Source organism: Scyliorhinus torazame, chromosome 8 (genome assembly GCF_047496885.1).
Source record: "Scyliorhinus torazame isolate Kashiwa2021f chromosome 8, sScyTor2.1, whole genome shotgun sequence".
NCBI lineage: Eukaryota > Metazoa > Chordata > Chondrichthyes > Carcharhiniformes > Scyliorhinidae > Scyliorhinus > Scyliorhinus torazame.
The window spans coordinates 112,551,561-112,575,917 of NC_092714.1; the positions used below are offsets into that span (position 1 = coordinate 112,551,561).

Genomic DNA, 24,357 nt, shown 5'->3' on the forward strand with positions numbered 1-24,357 from the left:
ATACATACATCTGCACATACACCAGGCACTACAGCACAGATGTAACAGCCACAGCATCACTAGAGGGCAGCAACACAGACAGGTATAAAGGGTCCAGCCCAAGGGAGGATCCACCTCTTTCAGAAGCACAGGGCTAGTGAGCAGCAGCAGACAGAGACAGCTCAGCATAGGCAGTTTACCTTAGCTTCACTGGTCATACCTCTTGACTGCATTATATCTAGTTAAGCTCTGGAAACAGAACAAACCCACTGAATAAAGTATTTGTGTTAACTGGAAGTCTACAATCTTTATTCAGACTTAGAGAATAACATATACCCCTATGTATCAAGGTGTACAACCGCAGAAATATGTGATGAAATCCTTCCAATTTTGGATCTGATTTAAATACGTTCTTGGGTTCAGTGACATCAGTCATAGATTATCATAGAATTTACAGTGCAGAAGGAGGCCATTCGGTCCATCGAGTCTGCACCAGCTCTTGGAAAGAGCACCCTACCCAAGGTCAACACCTCCACCCTATCCCCATAACCCAGTAACCCCACCCAACACTGAGGGCAATTTTGGACACTAAGGGCAATTTATCATGGCCAATCCACCTAACCTGCACATCTTTGGACTGTGGGTGGAAACCGGAGCACCCAGAGGAAACCCACGCACACACGGGGAGGATGTGCAGACTCCACACAGACAGTGACCCAAGCCGGAATCGAACCTGGGACCCTGGAGCTGTGAAGCAATTGTGCTATCCACAATGCTACGTGCTGCCAAGTTACACTTCTGGGAATTCGTTTACACTCCTCCATCTAGATTTGCATAAAAATGGGATCCAGCAGTTGAAAGTATAATTCCCTTGTGATCTGGGCCAGGCCCTTACTTATTTCATGTGCATTTTTCCAATCTTTCCAAAAATGGACCAAGTTAGACAAGATGAGGCTTGGTTCAGTTTGTTAAGCACTCTTTTCCCCCAAACAGTTCAATCAGTAAACCTTGATTACTGTGAGACATAGAAATTATGATCACACAGTGCCTTGTTGTTCACTTTACTTCACTGAAGCAGAATTACTTCCCCCTTTATTCTAACATACAGTCTAAGGCAGAATTGCTTTGCAGTACAACTCCTGTCTTTTATTCTTTTCACAGCACTCAGCTATCTTACTGTCCTCCTTGGTACCTGTGTTTCTTTATTTTTCAAATCTGACTACGTTGTCAACTTTTTGTGAAAACTGACTGCATCCTTCTCGAAAAAGCAGAATGGGCCATAGTGTGAAATCTCAAAACATCACATTATTGCTGTTTATTAATACATATCTTTTATGAAACTGCGCAATGTAATTTAAAGACTCATCATATTTTTCTTTAACAAGTAGATTACACATTTGTTCAATCAGTTCATATCATTCAGGTGAACTAGACATTTACCAGCTATTAACATGCAAAACACACATCATCCAGACTTTCCCTACACTTGTACTTGCCAACTAAAAGCCCAATTAAAATAAAGGACAGGAAGTGGATATTTGTCCAATCGACTCATTCCACCGTCACACCAACTTACCAAGCTAAAGTCAAACTACATTTTGACCATTGACAATGTCTTTGATTCCACAGCCTTACTTGAAGACCCTGAAGTATTACTCAGTATTCAATATATCTATGCCATTTAATGCATTAAGTGGCTCAATACAATCACCCATAAATCTTCCCTCAGGTTTCTATTTTCCCATAGTTTAATCGCCTTAATATTGAGAATCATTCCCCCCTCTACCTTTACCAATGGCCAAATATTTCTCGAGTGTGATAACCAAAGTTGCATATCTGTTGGGCTTAACCAGGCCATCAGAAAACCTCAGCAAGACCTCTGTAGACATACACTGCCCTAGTCCAGCAATGTACCCCAATATTCTGCTTGATTTCTGTGGTGAATATATTCACCTAATGCATGAGCTGCCTGTATAATGATGTGACCTATTGTGACCCATGACCTGGAAGTGATGATACAAGCTACTTCCAGGTACTGTACTGGAACCCCTGTTGGGGCCATATTTAGGCCGGCCACCTGTGGGTGGCACTCATTTGTACAGCCGACTCTGGCAGTTCATGGTTCATGGTTAATAAAGTTCATGGTTAATAAAGCCTAATGTCCACACACTCTCACGGTCTCACAGTGAATTGATGGTACAACAATTTATTAACCATCGACAGCACCATGGAAGCCGCTCTAAAGCCAGATAAGCTCGAACTCTACGTGCACGCGTCAGAGGCCAAGGAGATCTTCGAACATTGGCTTAGCTGCTACGAGGTCTACCTCAACTCCTCCACAATGCCTCACACAGAAACCCTCAAGCTGGGACTTCTCCATGCTCAGGTGAGCCATCGAATCTCCGTTATGATCGAGAAAGCTGCCATGTACGAGGCGGCGGTCGCAACCCTCAAGGCACATTTCGTGAAGCCCGTAAACGAGGTGTTCGCCCGCCACCTTCTCACTACTCGCCGTCAATGCGCCGGAGAATCGTTGGATGAGTACCTGGAAACCCTGACTCTACTCGCGAGGAACTGCAGCTATCGGGATGTGATGGTGGAGGAACACATGAACCTACATATGCGGGACACTACGTGGCTGGGTGTAGTGCACAATGACTTACGAGAGAGACGAGTAGAGATGAAGTCGATGAGGCTTTATTAAGCGAGACTTGTCACCAGCAGTTCAGCAACAGAATGGAGCGGCGGGGAGAAGCCAGGAGTCAGCAGCCAACCAGGACTGGGGATCTGTCAGCCAATAGCATCACGGCTTCACAGTCCCACATGACCCCTAATACATACTACCACATTCACCCCTTGTTAAAAATGAACCCGCCGGGGTGGTGGTTCGCATGGTGGTAGGGGTTTACAAGGCTGGTCCTGGGAGGAAAATTTCGGGCATGTCATTACAGTTTTAGCCCTACACTGGGCTATGTACAAGGTTTGTGAAACTATTTACAATGTTAGAAACAGAATTTTTTTTTGTTACAGTGCAACAACATTCTTGGTGTCACGCCGATGCCACGAGTCGAGCGGGCGGTCTGGTCTTCCTCGTCGATCGCCTCAGCCCCGGTGGTGGTGCAGGTGCTTGTTCTGGCGTTGTCGTCTCCGGGAGCGTTTCGGTGTTTGTTCCTGTTTCACTCCTGGGCGGACACGGGAGGAGGACCGATCCTCCCGGGAAGAGGGCGGTCGCGGGGTGCGCCGGTGGTAGGGAGGGGATGATCGGTGTCGGGGGGGTGTGTGTGTTGCCGGAGGGCGCCAGGTCTCGCAGGGAGACCGTGTCCTGTCGGCCGTCGGGGTACGCCACGGAGGCGTACTGCGGGTTCGAGTGGAGGAGGTGAACCCTCTCGACCAATGGGTCCGACTTGTGTGCCCGCACGTGTTTCCGGAGCAAGTTCGGTCCTGGGGCCGCTAGCCAGGTCGGCAGCGACGTTCCGGAGGAGGACTTCCTGGGGAAGACAAGGAGGCGCTCATGAGGCGTTTGGTTAGTGGTGGTACACAGCAGCGACCGGATGGAGTGGGGAGCGTCCGGGAGGACCTCCTGCCACCGGGAAACTGGGAGATCCCTGGACCGTAGAGCCAGTAGGACGGTCTTCCAGACCGTGCCGTTCTCCCTCTCTACTTGCCCGTTCCCCCGGGGGTTGTAGCTGGTCGTCCTGCTCGAGGCTATGCCCTTGCTGAGCAGGAACTGGCGCAGCTCGTCACTCATGAAGGAGGACCCCCTGTCGCTATGGATATATGCGGGGCAACCGAGCAGTGTGAATATGGTGCCAAGGGCTTTAATGACTGTGGCCGCTGTCATGTCGGGGCAGGGGATGGCGAAGGGGAAATGGGAGTACTCGTCCACCACGTCCAGGAAGTATGTGTTGCGGTCGGTGGAGGGGAGGGGCCCTTTGAAATCCAGACTGAGGCGTTCAAAGGGGCGGGAAGCCTTGATCAGGTGCGCTCTATCCGGCCTGAAAAAGTGCGGTTTGCACTCCGCGCAGATGTGGCAGTTCCTGGTGACTGTACGGACCTCCTCCACAGAGTAGGCGAGGTTGCGGGACTTTATAAAATGGTAGAACCGAGTGACCCCCGGGTGGCAGAGGTCCTCGTGGAGGGCTTGGAGACGGTCTATTTGTGCGTTGGCACATGTGCCGCGGGATAGGGCATCGGACGGCTCGTTCAGCTTTCTGGGACGGTACAAGATCTCGTAGTTGAAGGTGGAGAGCTCGATCCTCCACCTTAAGATCTTGTCATTTTTAAGTTTGCCCCGCTGTGCATTATCGAACATGAAGGTTACCGACCGTTGGTCGGTGAGGAGAGTGAATCTCCTGCCGGCCAGGTAATGCCTCCAATGTCGCACAGCTTCCACTATGGCTTGGGCTTCCTTTTCCACTGAGGAGTGGCGGATTTCTGAGGCGTGGAGGGTTCGGGAGAAAAAGGCCACGGGTCTGCCCGCTTGGTTAAGGGTGGCCGCCAGAGCTACGTCGGAGGCGTCGCTCTCGACCTGGAAGGGGAGGGACTCGTCGATGGTGCGCATCGTGGCCTTTGCGATAACCGCTTTGATGCGGCTGAAGGCCTGGCGAGCCTCTGTCGACAGGGGGAAGGTAGTGGTCTGTATTAGCGGGCGGGCCTTGTCTGCATACTGGGGGACCCACTGGGCGTAATATGAAAAGAACCCCAGGCAACGTTTCAGGGCTTTGGAGCAGTGGGGGAGGGGAAATTCCATGAGGGGGCGCATGCATTTGGGGTCGGGGCCTATTATCCCATTGCGCACTACGTATCCCAGGATGGCCAACCGGTTTGTGCTAAAAACGCACTTTTCCTCGTTGAATGTGAGGTTCAAGGCGTTAGCGGTCTGGAGGAATTTTTGGAGGATGGCGTCATGGTCCTGCTGATCGTGGCCGCAGATGGTTACGTTGTCGAGATACGGGAACGTGGCCTGCAACCCGTGCTGGTCAACCATTCGGTCCATCTCCCGTTGGAAGACCGAGACCCTGTTCGTGACACCAAATGGGACCCTTAGGAAGTGGTATAGATGCCCGTCTGCCTCGAAGGCTGTGTACTTGCGGTCACCTGGGCGGATGGGGAGCTGGTGGTAGGCGGACTTGAGGTCCAAAGTGGAGAAAACCTTATACTGGGCAATCCGATTTACCATGTCGGATATGCGGGGGAGAGGGTACGCATCTAGCTGTGTGTACCTGTTGATGGTCTGGCTATAGTCTATGACCATCCTTTGCTTTTCCCCGGTCTTTACTACTACCACCTGGGCTCTCCAGGGACTATTGCTGGCCTGGATTATGCCTTCCTTCAGCAACCGCTGGACTTCAGACCGAATAAATATCCTGTCCTGGGCGCTGTACCGTCTACTCCTAGTGGCGACGGGTTTGCAATCCGGGGTGAGGTTTGCAAACAAGGACGGCGGTTCAACCTTGAGAGTTGCAAGGCCGCAGATAGTGAGTGGGGGTATTGGGCCGCGGAATTGAAATGTTAGGCTCTGCAGGTTACACTGGAAATCTAATCCCAGTAATGTGGGCGCGCAGAGTTGGGGAAGGACGTAGAGCCTGTAGTTTTTAAACTCCCTCCCTTGCACCGTTAGGTTCGCGATGCAGAACCCTTTGATCTCTACGGAGTGGGATCCTGCAGCTAGGGAAATCTTTTGCGTACTTGGATGGATGGTCAGAAAACAGCGTCTTACCGTGTCGGGGTGAATGAAACTTTCGGTGCTCCCGGAGTCGATCAGGCATGATGACTCGTGTCCGTTGATCAGCACCGTTGTTGTCATCGTCTGGAGCGTCCGGGGCCGTGATTGATCCAGCGTCACCGAAGCCAGTCGTGGTCGTAGTGTCTCGGCGTCTTCTTCGGACCCCGTGGAGCCGTCGATGCTGGGGTCCTTTGTTGTCATCCAAGATGGCGGCGTCCATGAATCACCCGCGGCCGGGGGTGGACAAAATGGCCGCCCCCAAGGATCGCACGTGGTTGGGGGTGGACAAAATGGCCGCCCCCATGAATCGCACGTGGCTGGGGAGTCACAAGATGGCGGCGCCCATCCTCCCCTCGTGGTGCCCGGGACCCAAAATGGCGGCGCCCGCGGGTCGCACATGGGGCGCTGTGGGGGGTTGGGGAGCGTTTGGGATGCGCTGGGCTCGTTCTTCTCCGGGGATTGCGGCGACCCCCCGGGACCGGCACACAGCCGCGTAATGGCCCTTCTTGCCGCAGCTTTTGCAAATAGCTGCGCGGGCCGGGCAGCGCTGCTGGGGGTGTTTCCCTTGCCCGCAGAAATAGCAGCGTGCCCCCCCGGGATGATCTGGCGCTTTAACCGCGCAAGCCTGTGAGGGAGGGGGGGGGGTTTGTCGCGACGGGGGTCCACGGAGCCCAAGGGGCTGCCGTGCGGTCGGGGCCGTAGGCGCGGGCGTTTTGCGAGGCCACATCTAGGGAAGCTGCAATGGCTCGTGCCTCTGAGAGTCCTAGCGACTCTCTTTCTAAAAGTCTTTGGCGTATTTGGGGAGTTCATACCTGCCACAAACGCATCGCGAATTAGCATGTCCGTGTGTTCAATCGCGTTCACCGGCGGGCAGCTGCAGCCCCGTCCCAAAATTAGCAGCGCGGCGTAGAATTCCTCTAACGATTCTCCGGGACTTTGCCGTCTCGTTGCGAGTTGGTAGCGTGCGTAGACCTGGTTCACGGGGCAAACGTAGATGCTCTTCAGTGCTGCGAGCGCCGTCGGGAAATCCTCTGCGTCTTCTATGAGAGGGTAAATTTCCGGGCTTACCCTCGAATGCAGGACCTTCATTTTCTGGTCTTCTGTGATCCGGCCGGGGGCCGTTCGGAGGTAGCCTTCAAAACAAGCTTGCCAGAGTTTAAAAACTGCTGCCGAGTTCGCTGCGTGGGGGCTGATCCGCAGGCATTTCGGGGCGATCCGGAGCTCCATAGTCCTTTAAGCTCGCTTAATAAATTGTAGCGCACAATGACTTACGAGAGAGACGAGTAGAGATGAAGTCGATGAGGCTTTATTAAGCGAGACTTGTCCCCAGCAGTTCAGCAACAGAATGGAGCGGCGGGGAGAAGCTCGGGTTCTTATACTCCGCCTTCAGGGCGGAGCCAGGAGTCAGCAGCCAACCAGGACCCGGGATCTGTCAGCCAATAGCATCACGGCTTCACAGTCCCACATGACCCCTAATACATACTACCACACTGGGGTCCGATCGAACTACATCAGGCAGCGCCTGCTGGAAAACGGGACCTGACCTGCGGGACACGGTAAAGCTAGCTACCTTGTTAGAGGTGGCCTACCAGAGCCTCCGTGCATTCCCTGCTGGCCTGGCAAACCCCTCGTGGACACCATCGTCGTGGCCCCCGTCGGACCAGACTACGTCACAGGCCTGTGCCGCGTGCCTGCCGGCCCAGTCCGGGGAACCGCACTGCTACTTCTGTGGCCAGGGTCAACACCCCGGCAGCGTTGCCCAGCCGGCACAGCGACGTGCAGTGACTGTGGGAAAAAGGGACACTTCGCTCGAGTCTGTCTGGGCTGACCTAAGGCCCAGAAATCAAAAGCTCACCAGGCCCGACCCATGGACTCGCAGGCCCGCAGACCCCGCAATGTGGCCGTCTGCCTGCCTGGAACGCCCCCTTCAGACGCATCATCAGCCTCGTGCGACTCGTGGGGGCCGCCATCTTGGCCGCCGGCTCCAACACCGGCCAACACGTGCGACCGATGGGGGCGGCCATCATGGTCACCATCTTCGCTCCAGCCCAACACGTGCGACTCATGGGGGCTGCCATCTTGTGATACCACCGACCACACAGGCTACCGCAACTTGGCGCAGGTGATCACCCTCGACCAGTCGCAGCCAAAGCACCTGAAAAACTCAATGATGGTCATCCGGGTAAACGGGCACAAGACCCCCTGTCTTTTCGACTCCAGGAGCACGGAGAGCTTTGTCCACCCCGACACGGTAAGGCGCTGCTCCCTCCATACCTATTGTCGCATCACAAACAATCCAGATCCGGGGGTACTGTATCGCCAATCTCGCAATGCAGGGCGCAGAGTACGCTAGTTTTAAGCTCTACGTCCTCCCCCACCTCTGCACCCCCCTACTGCTCGGATTAGACTTCCAATGTAGTCACCGAAGCCTGACCTTACAGTTCGGCGGACCCTTGCCCCCTCTCATGGTGTGCAGCCTCGTGACCCTCAAGGTCTCCCTCCCTTCGCTCTTTGCGAACCTCACTCCTGACTGTAAGCCCATCGCCACCAGGAGCAGACGGTACAGTTACCTTGACATGATTTTTATTAAGTCGGACGTCAGTGACGACTGTTGAGTGAAGGGATCATCGAGGCCAGCAACAGCCCCTGGAGAGCGTTGGTCGTCCGGACCGAGAAAAGAACCGGATGGTTGTGGACTACAGCCAGACCATTAACCGGTTCATGCAACTGGATGCGTACCCCCTCCCCCGCATAGCGGAGATGGTTAACCAGATCGCTCAGTACCGTGTGTTCTCAATGGTCGATCTGAAGTCGGCCTGCCACCAGCTCCCAGTCCGCCCGGAAGAGCGCCACTACACTGCCTTTGAAGCAGCCGGCCGACTCCTCTACTTCCTTAGGGTTCGCTTCGGCATCACTAACGGGGTCTCGGTCTTTCAGAGAACTATGGGCCGAATGGTGGACCAGTACGGTTTGCGGTCTACATACCCGTACTTGGACAATGTCGCCCTCTGCGGCCATGATAAGCAGGACCATGACGCCAACCTTCCGAGGTTCCTCCAGGCCGCCCAATCCCTCAACCTCACTTATAACAAAGAGAAGTGCGTTTTCCGCACTACCCGACTGGCCATCCTCGGCTACGTCGTGGAGAACGGAGTCCTAGGGCCTGATCCCGACCATATGAGCCCCCTCATGGAACTCCCCCTTCGCCACAGCCTCAAGGCCCTCAAACGATGCCTGGGGCTGTTCTCCTACTACGCCTAGTGGATCCCCAACTATGCGGACAAAGCCCGCCCACTGATTCAAACCACCACTTTTCCCCTGACAGCTGAGGCCCACTCGGCCTTCAGCCGCATCAAGGCCGACATCACCAAGGCCGCAATGCACGCAGTGGACGAGTCCATCCCTTTCCAGGTAGAGAGCGATGTGTCAGACGACGCACTGGCCGCCACACTCAACCAGGTGGGCAGGCCAGTAGCATTCTTCTCTAGAACCCTCCACGCTTCCGAAATCCGACACTCCTCGGTCAAGAAGGAAGCACAAGCCATAGTGGAAGCCGTGCGGCACTGGTGGTACTACCTAACCGGTAGGAGGTTCACCCTCATCACCGAACAGCGGTCGGCCGCCTTCATGTTTAACAACGCACAACGGGGCAAAATAAAAAAATGACTAAATCTTGAGGTGGAGGATCGAACTCTCCACCTACAATTACAATATCAAGTATCATCTGGGAATCTCAATGAGCCGCCAGATGCCCTGTCCCGCGGCACATGCGCCAGCGTGCAAGAGGACCGACTTCAGGCTATCCACGATGATCTCTGTGACCCGGGGGTCACCCGGCTTACCCACTTCATTAAGGCCCGCAATCTGTCCTTCTCCACCCCTGAGACCCCTCAAGACTGTCTGTTTGTTTTCCCCAAGAAGTCCATTTCCGGGATCTCGCTTCCATCTTGGCTGATGACTCCAGGACCTGTCCTTCTCTGGAGGCACATGAGGAGCCATAAAACCCACCCCCTGGTCGAGAGGGTCAAGCTGCTCCACGCCAACCCCCAGTACACCTACATCGCGCACCAGGACGGACAGCAAGATACGGTCTCCCTACGAGACCTGGCCCCAGCTGGTTCCCCTGCCAACGCTCCCCCCTCCCCGTGGCCTACCACCACCCCCAGCACCCCTTACGCCCCCTGGGTCACCTGTATTGTCCCACGCCGGCACTGCTGCTACCCACCACCTTCCTGCCTACCCCTACCATTCAACCATCTCCGACACGCCGGACAGAGGCTCAAGCTCCAGACACAACGCCCCTGGAGTCACCACCTGCAACAACCGTGCCCGCCGCATCGCCAGAGCTGAGGAGGTCTAAAAGAACGATCCAGCCTCCAGACAGACTGAATATAGTACGCAATGGATAATATCAATCAGTCATCTGCTATACAGCTCTCATTGAAATGCATATGGAAACCAGTGTGGGGAGAGATGAATAACTGTCAGCTGATTCCATATTGCCCAGTTTCAAATCTCCCTGTACTAAATCTATTTCCTTCAAATGTATACATATGCTGCTATGTTTTCTCCTAGCATGTAACACTTTGTACTTGTGAACATTCAATTCTTATTTGTTCTGCCAATTTCCATACCAGAGCAATTTCCTCGAATTCTCTGCTTCTATAGAAATCTCTGAAAAGAGTAAGTCGAGATGAGGGGGATGATGGGAGAAAGAGAGTTTGTTGGATTTATATGCGGCAGCTGATTGGCTACTTTTTTACGCCTCTTTCATACCGAAGGTTCCAAATTCCACTCATAATTTCCTTTTATTTTACCAAAATGTGTTTGATGAAACCAGGCCCTGTTGTGATCACTAAAATGATCCACCAAAGTGCCACCAGGTGTCAGTATTCTCCTTACCTGAAAATTGATGTCCTCTCACAAACACGCTGCCATTCCTGCTTAGTTTACCCTTCGAATCATTTCCTAATCGTCCCAGGTTAAATATGGATTTCCATTTCTTTGTCTTTGCAGGAAGTTTTCTCCTGGAAGAAGAGAACAGGGTCCTTACAGTTCAACCACAGGCAAAACAATATGCCTAGCTTATATTACATATGAAAACCTTGTGCCAAAATCTACAATTTCAACTCAGTTCTGGATTCCAGGTTGCCTGAACAGTCCAAATCAATGGAATATAATTGTTACATACAAGCACCATATGTGACATGATGGTGCATTGTCATTTCCACCATGATGATTTGAAGCTGACAACACCTAACAAAGTATTACCATTTCCCAGGACTATCTCTCCGCAGGACTATCAAATCCCTGCTGCTATCAAAGTACAGCATTGCTCCCAAAGGCACAACCTCATTCCACCTTCCAGAACTGATTCGTAACAGAGCCCACATAGTTTTATTTATATAAATGATATACACATTAACCGGAAGATCCCGATCGGGTTCCTCTCCCTCTGTCAGCGCCTTACTGACCGACCTTATATACATGGGTTAGTTGAGATACCCCACCCCCTAGCAGGGGTGCTCGTACTCTGCAAGGAGCACGGGGAAGACAAGCATTCCTACCCTGTAGGTCCCGTGGGATATTACAACTGGAAACCTCAGAATGCAAATTATCAAAATGAAACGGGATTTATTAAGCAAATCAGCAGTCTTGATGTTATTTCTACATTCTGCAAACCTTTCTGTTGTTATAAATGAGATAATCTTCTAAGTTGCCATGAATGGTTCCCCTGTTGGATAATAATCAGGATCAATGGCTGATTGTCTTTCCGTCTCTTCCTCCCACAGGGATGCTGTGGCCAATTGCATAGCTCCTCCTTTGCACATCGACTGAAATCAGTTAACTCAGTCGAGGCTGAATGTTAAACTGCAGGGCTCAGTTGAAACTGGATCAAACTTATTTAATTAAACAGCATCATTCACTTTAATTGATGTTCAGCTGTCAGCTGTTCAAGAGTTGTTGTCTAATAATAACTTGTATTTTCTTTTCTTTGGTGTTCAGACACATCTGCATTTTCTTTTTTTTTGTAAAGTATTTTAATTCAAATTTTTAGCATTTTAACATTTTACAAAACAAAACAAAAAAATATTACACCCCCAAATACAAGAAATACTGCACCAACCACGCACCCCCACCCAACCGCACCCCCCCTCCAACAGTTGACGCGAACTAGCACTCCAAAATGCAAAATAAACAAACACCATCTCTTGTGGAATGACTCATTTGCCCCCTCTTCGGAGAAGTTTCAGCTTCTCAAGATGTAAGGACTCCATTAGATCCCGCCACGCCGAGGCATAGGGTGGAGAAGTTGATCTCCACCCCAGCAGAACCCACCTGTGAGTGATCAGGAGGCGACGGCTAAAACATCTGTCCCCATTCCTGTTGGCAGGTCCGCCATCCCAAATATGGCCCCCAGGGGACTCAGCTCCAAATCTATCTGCAGGATCACCGACATGGTGCTGAAAAATGACCCTCAAAATTTCTCCAACTTAGGGCAGGACCCGTAAATGTGCACATGATTAGCCAGGCCCCTCCCATACCGTTCGCAAGTACCCTCTACCCCCTCAAACAGCCAGCTCATCCTTGACTTCATCAAATATGCCCTGTGCACCACCTTCAACTGTATCAACCCCAGCCTCACGCTTGTGGTTGAGGCATTCACCTTCTGCAGCACCTCACACCACAGTCCTTCCTCCAGTACCATTCCCAAACCCTCCTCCTACTTGGCTTTAACCCCCCTCCATGGACACACTTTATCTTCCTCCAAAATCCTCCCATAAATCACCGAGACGACCCCACCCTCCATTACCGATAGCACCTCTTCCAACAATGAGGAGGCAGGCACTATTGGAAAGGTCGTAAACCCCTTTCTAGCCATGTTTCGCACTTGCATATATCGAAAACCCTCCTCATGCAGAAACCCAAACTTCCCCCTCAACTCCTCCAAGCTCCTCCTCTTCAAACACAGACCTTCAATCCTTCACTCCTTTCTCTTCCCATCCCCAAAACCTTGCCTCCATCCTCCCCCGCTCAAATCCATGCCGCCAGATCAACATCAATCTCGACCCTGCTCCCAACCTAAAGTGTTGCCTAAATTGCCTCCAAATCTTCATCGTGGCAACCACCACATGACTTCCCAAATACTTCCCTGGGAAAACAGAAGCATTGCTGTTGCCAGTGCCTGCAACTCTGACCCCTACAAGAACCTGCCTCCATTCTCACCATAATGCCTCCATGTCCCTACTCCAGTCCCGCACCTTCTCCGTGTTTGCCGTCAGTAGTAATACAACAAGTTCAGAAGGCCCAAAACCCACCCCCCCCGACCTGCCAGCGACAGGGGAAGACTGTCCTACCTCAATAAATCCGCTTTCACCCGCCCAACCAGAATCGGAAAATTCAGCTTATGAAGCCGCGCCCAGTCCCAGGCCACACACAGCCGCAAATACCTAAAATGGGTTGCTGCCACCCAAAACGGCAAACCCCCAACTCCAACATGTGCATTTTCAAAACACTTGTTCCCTCTCCCGGTTTCAGGTGAATATCAAAGGGAGTTAGATTGCTTGTCAGGGTAATTAAGCAACAAAACGAAATGCTGATTAGCATGTTAAATCATAGGGCGTGATCCAATGGCGACACTACGCCGGAAAAGCAGCTCGCCATGGCGAAGCGCGGCCGGTGAAAGCACTTCCGGGATCTACCTGGCTTGCAACGCCTTGTGAGATTCAACATGATCTCACGAGATGCTGCGATGTAAATCCTGCCCATTGTGGGTGGGATCACGTTTTGGCAAATCTGCATAAACCCAGGCCTCCACACTATCCCCGTAACCCAGTAACCCTCCCTAACCTTTTGGACACCAAGGGCAATTTACCATGGCCAATCCACCTAACCTGCACATCTTTGGACTAGGTGCAGTCTTGATGGGCCGAATGGCCTCCTTCTGCACTGTAGAAATTCTGTGGTTTTATTCTATGATGAGTCTCCTTGTTTACTTACACTCTAATACCTTCTATCTTTCCCAAGCAACTGTTTATTTTTCTTTTGAAAGACTTTATGAACTTCTCTAGCAGTGATTTCCACATTCTAATTACCCTAGTGTAAACATGATACTATGTTTGCCTGCAATTTAGAGTACCCAATTCATTTTTTCCAATTAAGGGGCAATTTAGCATGGCCAATCCACCTACCCTGCACATCTTCTGGTTTTTGGGGGCGAAACCCACACAGACACGAGGAGAATGTGCAAACTGCACACGGACAGTGGCCCAGAGCCGGAATCGAACCTGGGACCTCGGCACCGTGAGGCAGCAGGGCCAACCCACGTGCTGCTCCCTGAGAACATAGAAGAGTGCTGTTAGGCAATTTGATTTTCATCCTCATGTTCAGATCATTCCTTGGCCTCACTAGTCCCTATCTCGATAATCGCAGTCAGACCCACAATGCTCTGAAAACTCTGTGGTCCTCCAACTCTGTCTTGGAATTGGACAAGAATTGTCCACTTTCTTAACCCAATCATTAGTGGTCATGGTTGGCCTCACAGAGCTTTGGAATTCCCTCACATAACCTCTCTGTCTCTTCACCCTACTCTCCTCTTCGAAAACACTGCTTAAAACCAAGTGTCTGCTCACTACTGGTACCGGCTATTATTTCTCACCCCTGGCCCGCTGGTGCTGAGATGTGACATTCTCTTGGAATTGAATCCAGCAACTTGCTGCCCTATGTGGTAAGTATCGAGACCGCACAGCATTAACCAACTTCAAATAATTTTTAAAGTTAAAAATAATAAAGTGGTGACAGATTTAAGTAAAACCACCCTCCAAAGCATATATTTTAGAAAAGCTAAGTAAGTAATGAAAGGATGTCTGGTGAGAACGTATAATGTGGGAGGTACTAGGAGGAAAACTAATTTATTTAAAAAAAACATTTTTTTATTCCGAACAATGCAAAAAATGTCACAAACTTATAAAAAACACTCAAATATATTACAGTTTGTCATTTTTTGTTTCCACAACCTAATTATTATAACCCAGAGCCCCAAGCCCCACCTCCAATCCTCCCTCCCCCGACCGACTCCCCTCTCCCTCCCACCCCACCCCAACCCCTCCACAATTGCTGGCCACAAACAGATGTTGGAAGTGAGCGATGAACGGTTTACACCAAGGGTAAAACCCTTTCTCCAGCCCCCGAACGGCATATTTAATCTTTTCCAGTTGCAGACATTCTGCCATGTGCCCCAACCATGCCGAGGCCCTAGGTGGCACCGCCAACCTCCATCCAAGAAGGACTCGCCGCCGGGCAATAAGAGAGGTGAAGGCCAAGGCATTGGCCCTCTTCCCTTCTAGCAGCTCCGGCAAGTCCGATACCCCAAAGATCCCCACCAGTGGGCACGGTTGCAATCTAACCCCCAGAAAGGACGAGAACATGTGCGAATGGTTCGCCTGCCCTCATAAACACCGCTCACATCTATCCTCCACATCAGGGAAGAACCCACTCATGTGCACTCTAGTCATGTGTGCCCAATGGACTACTTTAAATTGTATCAGGCTCAGCCTGGTGCAAGAGGAAGTAGTAGGATTTACCCTATACAAAATCTCACTCTAGGCCCCTCCCTCCAGCCTCAAGCCCAATTCATCTTCCCACTTCCCCTATATCTCTTCTAAAAAGCCATCCTCGTCTCCAGCAACACCCCTATACGTCTGAGATCTTCCCATCCCCCAGTTCATCACGAGACATCACCTTATCCAAAAATGTCTCGGCTACTGGAGAGACAAAGAGAGTTCTTTGCGAACAAAGTCCTGCACCTGCATATAGCTAAACTCGCTCCCCCTCAGGAGTTTAAGTTTCCTTTAACTCCCTGAGTCCCACAAACCTACCCTCCACAAACAGAACTCTAAATCTCTCAATCCTTTCCCTCTTCCAAATCCTGTTCGTTGCATCTATCCCAGATGGTGCAAATCTATGGTTCCCGCAGGTTGGCGACAGTACACACATGCCTCTTAATCTAAAATGTTGCCTAAATTAATTCAAGATAATATTTTGATCGTCTGTACTCTCCCCGCCAAGGAAAGCGGGAGGGCATCCCACCCCTTCAAATTCCCTTTCACTCCCTCCACCAGACTGAGCAAGTTCAATTTGTGAAGCAGAGCCCAACCATGAGCCACATGAATCCCAAGATATCTAAATTCCGACTTGGCTAGCTTGAATAGCAGTGTCCCCAAATCTGCTCACCGACTAGAGGGTTTACAGGAAATATTTTGCTCTTGCTCACATTTATTTTGTACCCTAAGAAGGATTCAAACTTCCTCAATAATTCCATTATCTTCCCCACATAGGATAGAGGGTCTGAAACGTACAACAGGTCATCTGCACAAAGGGGCACGCTATATTCCTTTCCCCCTCTCAAATACCTCTTCACTCTCTCAAAGACCTAAGTGCAATGGCCAAGGGTTCAATTGCTAGCGCGAACAACAATGGGGACAACAGACATCCCTGTCTCATGCTCCTGTACAGCCGGAAGTATCCTGAGTTCACCGCGTTAGTCCACTCGCCTCACCCAGGAGATAAACGTTGACCCAAATCTGAACCAACCCAGAACCTCAAAGGGGTTACATCACTCCACCCGATCAAAAGCTTTCTCTGCATCCATGGAGATGATTTCTGACGGCACCTTTTCCTGAGATGGGGACATGACCACGTTCAAGAGTCGCCTGATATTGGCCGACAACTGTCGCCCCTTAACAAACCCAGTCTGGTCCTTGGAAACCACTTCTGACAAACAACCCTCCAGACATTTTGCCAAATCCTGAGCTAGCACCTTTGCATCAATATTCAGTGAAGAAATAGGCCTATAAGACCCACACTCCACCGGATCCTTGTCCTACTTCGGGATCAGGGAGATCAACGCCTGCGCCAAATGTGGCCAGCGGCTCCCCCCCGTGACAGAGAATTCCACTGGGAAACCATCCCCACCCAGTGCCTTTCCCAACTGCATGGAACTGATGCACTTCATAACCTCTGCCAGCCCCGAGAGCGCCTCCAACCCCTGTTCCCTCCCCACCACCAGGAAGTCTAAAATCTGTTCCATCTCCCTTTGTGGGCTCAGACCTATTCAGCCCCCCATAAAATGCCTCAGATGTGCCATTAATGTTTTCCGTATCTGTCACTAGCCCTCACCCCTTGTCCTTAACCTGAGCTATCGCTCGTGCAGCTGCCTGTCGCCTCAGCTGGTGAACCAATAGACGGCTGACCTTCTCCCCATACGCGATCCAACGGCCACACTGCACTGTAGCAAGCTGCTTTTCCCAGGATCTACCCGGCTCACAACACCTCACGAGATTCAACACAATGTGAATCCTGCCCACAGTGGGCGGGATCACTTTTTAGCAAATCTGCACATTCGAGCAAGGCAATAAGCCTCACTCTAATGTGCAGATTCGCAAGGTACCTGAGGCTTTGGGATTCAATCTCTTTACCTCCGAGACCTTGGGAGAGTGCTGTTCCCACAAAAGGGGACCAGACAGGAGGCCTTGAGAGGCATGAACTTTGGGCAGGGTGGTGCCTTGGCACTGCTGGTGCCACCTGGGTACCCTGGCAGTGCCACTGGTTGCCAACCTGTCACTACCAAGGTGCCAAGGTGTACTGCCAGCTGGCATGGACACTGCCAAGCTGCAATTTTTGTGCACACATGATCAGGCCGGGGTTGCCTGGTGTGGATGTTGGGGGGGGGGGGGGGAACAGAGATATTGCGTTTGGCTAGGGGGGAGGAGGTTGGGGATTGGGTAGGTACCTTGGAGATCGGGGTGCCATTTAAAAATGGCGTCCTGATCTCTCACTACAATGGGGAGTTTCAGTTTGCGGTGATCCCCCTTTAAAACCGTGGCTAAGTGTGGCCTCGGCCACGCATTCCCCATTCAGACCCTTGAATAGCGATGTGTTTCTCGGCACTGAGAGTGCTGGGAAACATGTGGCTAAACGCACTCGCTAAGGGACTTTGTTCCCTTTTGAGAGAATCGCGCCCATAGAATGTTTTCCATGAGAGGTGCAGTTGGTTCACTGCCTTCCTGTTGACACCAGATCAGATTAGATCTGTAATCTCGTTCTCTCCGCTAACAGCTCTTTTGTCGGGGCTGTGGTGTATTGCCGGTCCGCCTCCAAAGAACATAGAGGACGAGAGTTTCCCATTCAGGTTGAACTCCACATAGTTCCCTATGGCCGAGGCTACCTTCTCACAGACCTCCTTGTCTGCCTGGAGAGCTATGTCTAACCGCCACGGGGGCGGTGGGCTTGACCCGTCTCCAGCCTCATATCCACATAATGTGGTGCATGTTCTGAAATTACTATCGCAGTGTACGTAGCACCAACCACCCCTGGGAGTACAGATTTCCTCACCACAAAAAAAGTCTATTCGGGAGCATACCCAATGCACGTGGGAGAAGAAGGAAAGTTCCCTCTCTCTCGCATGACTAAACCTCCACAGGTACACCTCCCACCTGCTCCATAAACACAAAGTTACAAAGGACTTGGGGTTCGACAGGTGCATCCTCAGGTCCAATACGCGATTGAGAGTCAAGGTCAGGGATGGCCGCCAATGTCTTAATAAAAACGGAGCACATATGTTAACTAAAATTACCGGCACCCCCGCCATAACCCCACACACCTGCACCAATTGACCCCCAGGATCCGTTACAATACTGGCTGCCGTAAAGTAACGTTGCTACCCCTCTCGACTTTGTATCAAAATTTGAATGAAATGCCTGCTCCACTCATCCCTTCCTTGACCTCTAACCTTCAAATGTGTCTCCTGCAAGAATATTACAAGTTCTTTAAGTGGGCGAATACTCAGGATCATTTTACCAGACCATTTAACCCCCCACGTTCCACATGACCATCCTGACAGGGAGTCTCTGACCACCCCCCCCCCCCCCATTAGGATCTGCCATATCCACAGCATGAGGAGATCCAGCTGACCCCAGGCCCGCCTTGGTTCCAGGCCCACCCAAAATTGTCATCACCAACGCCCTCACCCAAATCCAACTACAATGAAACCTGTGTCACCAGCATTCCACTCTCCCCCCACCTCCCCTCCCCCCCACCCCGCTCCCTTTCGATCAATCAGCCAACCTGTCCCATTACAAAGAAGAGCAGTTAAATTCTGTCTAGGTATGCGGACTGTGGCATGAAAGCAAAAGCACTTGACAAGTGTGATACCTAGAATCTGGCAGTTCAATGACTGTATGATAAATAGTCCCAGCAGCCGGTCCGGTGTCCATAGGAGCAGAGTGCAATTTTTCAAGACGTGCAGGATGATCTGGTCTCAGAGTCCTGGCCTGGGCCTCCTCTAAGGTTAAAAGCTTCATCGATGGCGATACAATAGGAAGTGACTTGCATTTAGCAATAGGATTGTGTGCTGTGGGGGTAAATCATAATAAACAGAGTAATAATGTTTACAAGATGTACACTCCTTGTGCCTGCTGTTTGTTCATGTCCAGTGTAAATATACTGTCTGGAAGCACCAACATTTTGAATTTAGATGACAATCACAATAACCATTTAAAACAACACCTTATGCCCTGGTTACCTGGTTGGTGGTAAATTGGAATATTCCTAGTTCCATTCGACCATATGAATCATGAAAACCAGATGCCCTGTCCGCTCAATCAACTGGCCCCATAAGATTCCAGAGCACTATTTGAAGAAGGGAAACAAAGTTTTCCCAGTGTCCGGGCCATTGTTCCCCCTCAGACAAAATCATTACAGCATATTACATGGTCATTATTTCATTGCTGTTTGTGGGAGCTTGCTGTGCACAATATGGCTGTCATATTTCCTTTGTTCATAGATCATAGAATTTACAGTGCAGAAGGAGGCCATTCGGCCTATCGAGTCTGCACCGGCCCTTGGAATGATCACCCTATTTAAGCCCAGACCTCCACCCTATCTCCGTAACCCAGTAACCCCACTTAACCTCTTTTGGACACTAAGGGCAATTTAGCATGGCCAATTCACCTAACCCGCGCATCTTTTGACAACACTGTTAGAACACTGCTGACACTTCAGAACTACTAATGCACTATCAATTACGACGAGACGAGAGTAGAATGTAATCGAGGCTTTATTACACAGAAATGTGTGGACTCGTACAGCAGCTTACGAAATGGCTGCTGTTCGGAGAGCACACACATTTATACTCCGCCTCCTGGGCGGAGCCAGCAGGCAGGGATCTACCCCCATACCTGTAGTACAGGGGCCTTACCGTAATACCTATATATACAACATAATACAACAGTGGTGACTACCTCATTTACCCCCTGTTAAAAATGAGTCCAGCGGGGTGGTGGAAAACTATATACATACAGATTGGTTTTAAAATTACAGAGAAGGTTACAAGTTTAGACGATTGGGTGCCTTGATCTGTCGTTGAGAGCGCTGCAGTGCTGGTGGCAACTCAGGCGTCGGCTTGGTCTTTGGTGACTCTGGGAGCGTGTTGAAATCCTCTTCATCCCCGGGTGGGAGCAAGGGGAGGACGGATTGTCCTGGAGCAGGGGCTGCGGTGGGGTGCGTCACCGGAGGGGAGGGTGGCGCCGGGGCAGGGGGGGGTATGTGGGGACCCAGCTGGTGCCAGATCCCTGAGGGAGACTGTGTCTTTGCGGCCATCGGGGTACGCTACATCGGCGTACAGCGGGTTCGCATGGAGTAGCTGTACTCTCTCAACCAATGGGTCCGCCTTGTGGAGCTGCACGTGCTTGCGGAGGAGAACGGGTCCTGGAGCTGCCAGCCACGTTGGGAGCGAAACCCCGGAGGTGGACTTCCTGGGGAAGGCAAAGAGATGTTCATGGGGGGTTTCGTTGGTCGCGGTGCACAGGAGCGACCGAATGGAGTGAAGTGCGTTGGGGAAGACCTCCTGCTAGCGGGAGGCCGGGAGGTTTCTGGACTGTAGGACCAGCTGGACGGCCCTCCAGACCATCCCATTCTCCCGCTCCACCTGCCCATTTGCCCTGGGGTTGTAGCTGGTCGTCCTGCTCGAGCCAATGCCCCTGTTGAGCAGGTACTGGCGCAGCTCCAAGCTCATAAATGAGGATCCCCGGTCGCTGTGGAACTATGCGGGCTTTGATGACGGTGGCAGATGTCATATCGGGGCATGGGACGGCGAAGGGGAATTGGGAATACTCGTCGACCACATTAAGAAAGTACGTGTTGCGGTCGGTCGAGTGGAGGGGCGCTTTGAAGTTCACGCTAAGGCGTTCAAAGGGGCGGGAGGCCTTCACCAGGGGCGCAGGGTCTGGCCGGTAGAAGTGCGGTTTACACTTCGTGCAGACCTGGCAGTCTCTGGTGATAGCCCTGACTTCCTCGATGGAGTAGGGCAGATTGCGGGCCTTAATGAAGTGGTAAAAGCGGGTGACTCCCGGGTGACAGAGATTGCCGTGCAGGGTCCGGAGTCGGTCCACTTGTGCGCTGACACATGTACCTCGGGACAGGGCATCGGGGGGCTCGCTGAGCTTACCGGGGCACTACAAAATCTCGTAATTGTAGGTGGAGAGCTCGATCCTCCACCTCAAGATTTTGTCGTTTTTGATTTTACCCCGCTGTGTGTTGTTAAACATGAAGGCAGCCGCCCGTTGGTCAGTGAGGAGAGTGAATCTCCTGCCGGACAGGTAATGCCTCCAATGTCGCACAACTTCAATGATCGCTTGGGCCTCCTTTTCGACGGAGGAGTGCCGAATTTCGGAGGCATGGAGGGTGAGGGAAAAGAATGCCACGGGCCTGCCTGCCTGGCTGAGGGTGGCGGCCAGAGCGACGTCTGATGCATCGCTCTTGACTTGGAAGGGGAGCGTCTCGTCGACCTCATGCATCGCGGCCTTGGCGATGTAGGCCTTGATACGGTTGAAGGCCTGGTGAGCCTCGGCCGTCAGTGGGAAAGCGGTGGATTGAATGAGTAGGCGGGCCTTGTCCGCATAGTTAGGGATCCACTGGGCGTAATACGAAAAGAGCCCCAGGCATCGTTTGAGAGCCTTGGGGCAGTGGGGGAGGGGGAGTTCCATGAGGGGGCGCATGCGATCGGGGTCGGGCCCTAGAACTCAGTCCTGAACCACATAGCCGATATTGGCTAATTGGTTCGTGCTGAACACACACTTCTCCTTGTTGTAAGTTAGGTTGAGGAGTGTGGCGGCGTGGAGAAATTTGGAAAGGTTAGCGCCGTGGTCCTGCTGGTCGTGGCCGCAGATGGTGACGTTGTTCAGCTACGGGAAAGTGGCCCGCAGCCCGTACCGGTCAACCATTCGGTTCATCTCCCGTTGGAAGACCGAGACCCCGTTGGTGACGCCGAAGGGAACCCCAAGGAAATGGTAAAGGCGGCCGTCTGCTTGAAACGCAGTGTATGGGCGGTCCGCCTTACGGATGGGGAGCTGGTGGTAGGCAGATTTCAGGTCCACTGTCGAGAAGACCCGGTACTGTGCAATCTGATTGACCATATCAGATATGCGTGGGAGGGGGTATGCGTTGAGCTGTGTGTACTGTTTGATGGTCTGACTGTAGTCAACCACCATCCTGTTTTTCTCCCCGGTTTTCTCTTCCTGCAATTGGTCCCCCTCCCACTGGGATCGAATTTCATCCCAAAGCACCATCCTATCCCCGGGCCTTTCAAATTTTCCCCAACCGTTGATCTTCCCACAAACTCTGATCTCCCACTTGGCCTTTAATTGCCAGCCACAACCAGCCACTCTGCTATCTCTCCCTTCCTCCTCATGGCTCCCTGTCTCCAGCCATCCCATATGGCAGCCAGCCAACAACTCAATCTGGCTAGCTGGGAAATGGTGAAGAAGCATCTCAGTGAGGGGGTCCTATCGTTAAAGATAGCAGGACCTCCAGCTTCCCTGCACTTCTACATTTAATACACACTATGCTTACCCATACACCCCACTCAGCCTCCTCATAAATATTGGGGCACATGAGTTTCCACATGAGTCATTGGATAAACAGGAGTGGGATCGATATCCCTGGCTTTTCTTTTCCCCCGGACGAGGACATATACAGCCAACTGCAACATCTCTACTTTCCGACTTGTTATTCCGCAGTGACTGCATTTCAAAGATAATTAATTGGCAGCAAAGTGCTTTGGGACCCTTGAGGATATGATAAGGCAAAGTAGAAATGCAATCTCTTTTTTACTTGTTCTGATAGCAATCAGACAATTCAGCAGGGACTTGGGCTGAATGATCCATCCCATGACACACTCAGCCACCGATCAGTCATGGTTGATGTGGGTTGGGAGTGGAAACCTAGGGCCGGATTTTTAGGCTCTGCTGGGGCTGTTAGCAGAGGCAGATGGGCACTAAAAAAAAGCGCCAATGGCCGGTGTGCCAGATCTCTGGTTCCATCCTGCCCCAGGTAACTTCCCTGGAAGTGGGGATGGGGACAGTAGGGTTACCCACCCACAAGTGGTGGACAGCTGCCTAAGTTAATTAATGAACTATTAAGGCCTGTTAACAAAGGCTGACTTGGATTTTCCAGTCAGCAGGCAGCAGGTACCAGTTTAACTATCTGGAGGCAGACCAGGAGGTCGACTCTCCAGGCAGGCCTGCTCCCTGCTAAGTGCAGATTGCCCCCATTCCTCCTCCTCCCCTCCCCCTCACCGTCCCACCACCTTGCCTCCCTTGCATTGCCTCCTCCACAGACCTGGCTGCAAAAGTCAATTTTATTTTGAAGTGCACTCCCTGTCGCTTACCTGCCATGGCATTCTGCTCTGCTTTCAGGCTGGACAGTTTATTGACCTTCCATTGGATGGCAAACTGTCTCTTTGGCTATTAATTGGCAATCCCAGGGAATGGCAGTGACTGTTACCCACACAGTGCAAGATTCCGAGCTACATTTGAGTCTGATGGCCTAGTTAGAAGATTGCAGGGAAAATCCTGCCCTTAACTATTTTGGGGCAGCACAGTGGTACAGTGGATAGCACTGCTGCCTCGCAGCACCATGGATCTGGGTTTAACCTGCCTCGGGTGACTGTCGGTGTGGAGTTTTCACGTTCTTCCTGTGTCTGCGTGGGTTTCCTATGGGCACTCCAGTTTCCTTTCCAAAAATGTGCAGGTTAGGTGGATTGGCCATGCTAAATTGTCCCTTAGTGTCCAAAGGTTAGGTGGGGTTACTGGGTTATGGGGATAGAGTGGGGGTGTGGGTCTAGTTAGGTACTCTTTCCAATGGTTGGTGCAGACTCGATGGACCGAATGGCCTCCTTCGACACTGTCAGGATTCTATGATTTGTTGTTGTTGCTTCACTCCTACCTTCAGTGTCCTGACCAGAGTGGATTGTGTTGCTAATGAAGAGCTGGTTAACATGATTGAGGATGAATTCGATAACAATGGACTGAACCCGCACCTCCAGAAATGCGGCATCGTTGTTATATCCAGACCCTTCTATTTCTTTTGATCTGTGCAAAAAAAAAACATGACTGTAACTACCACATTTAAAGTTTTCACGTTACATTACAGTTCAGAACAGAACACTAATAACCAACTCCAAAATAGTGACTTAGTCACATTTTTCATTAATCTAATCTTGTTCTCAGCCTGAATTTCCCATGGGATCCTCTGACTTCCAAGTAATTTTATTTTGTTAGATTTGTTTTATTGAGCATGTTTAGGTCATGTTGCAA

At 51.4% G+C, this 24,357-nt stretch overlaps 1 protein-coding gene across 1 annotated transcript in view; it reads right to left on the reverse strand.

Moving 5' to 3' along the window:
- The window catches only part of arhgap31 (Rho GTPase activating protein 31), a 195,745-nt gene that overhangs the window by 20,006 nt on the left and 151,382 nt on the right, over positions 1–24,357 (reverse strand). The window contains exons 6-8 of the mRNA XM_072514045.1: positions 23,987–24,132; positions 18,917–19,115; positions 10,607–10,731 (exon numbers count right to left, since the gene is read on the reverse strand). Of these exons, the coding sequence (XP_072370146.1) occupies positions 10,607–10,731; positions 18,917–19,115; positions 23,987–24,132 (470 nt within the window). The remainder of the gene's footprint in view (positions 1–10,606; positions 10,732–18,916; positions 19,116–23,986; positions 24,133–24,357) is intronic.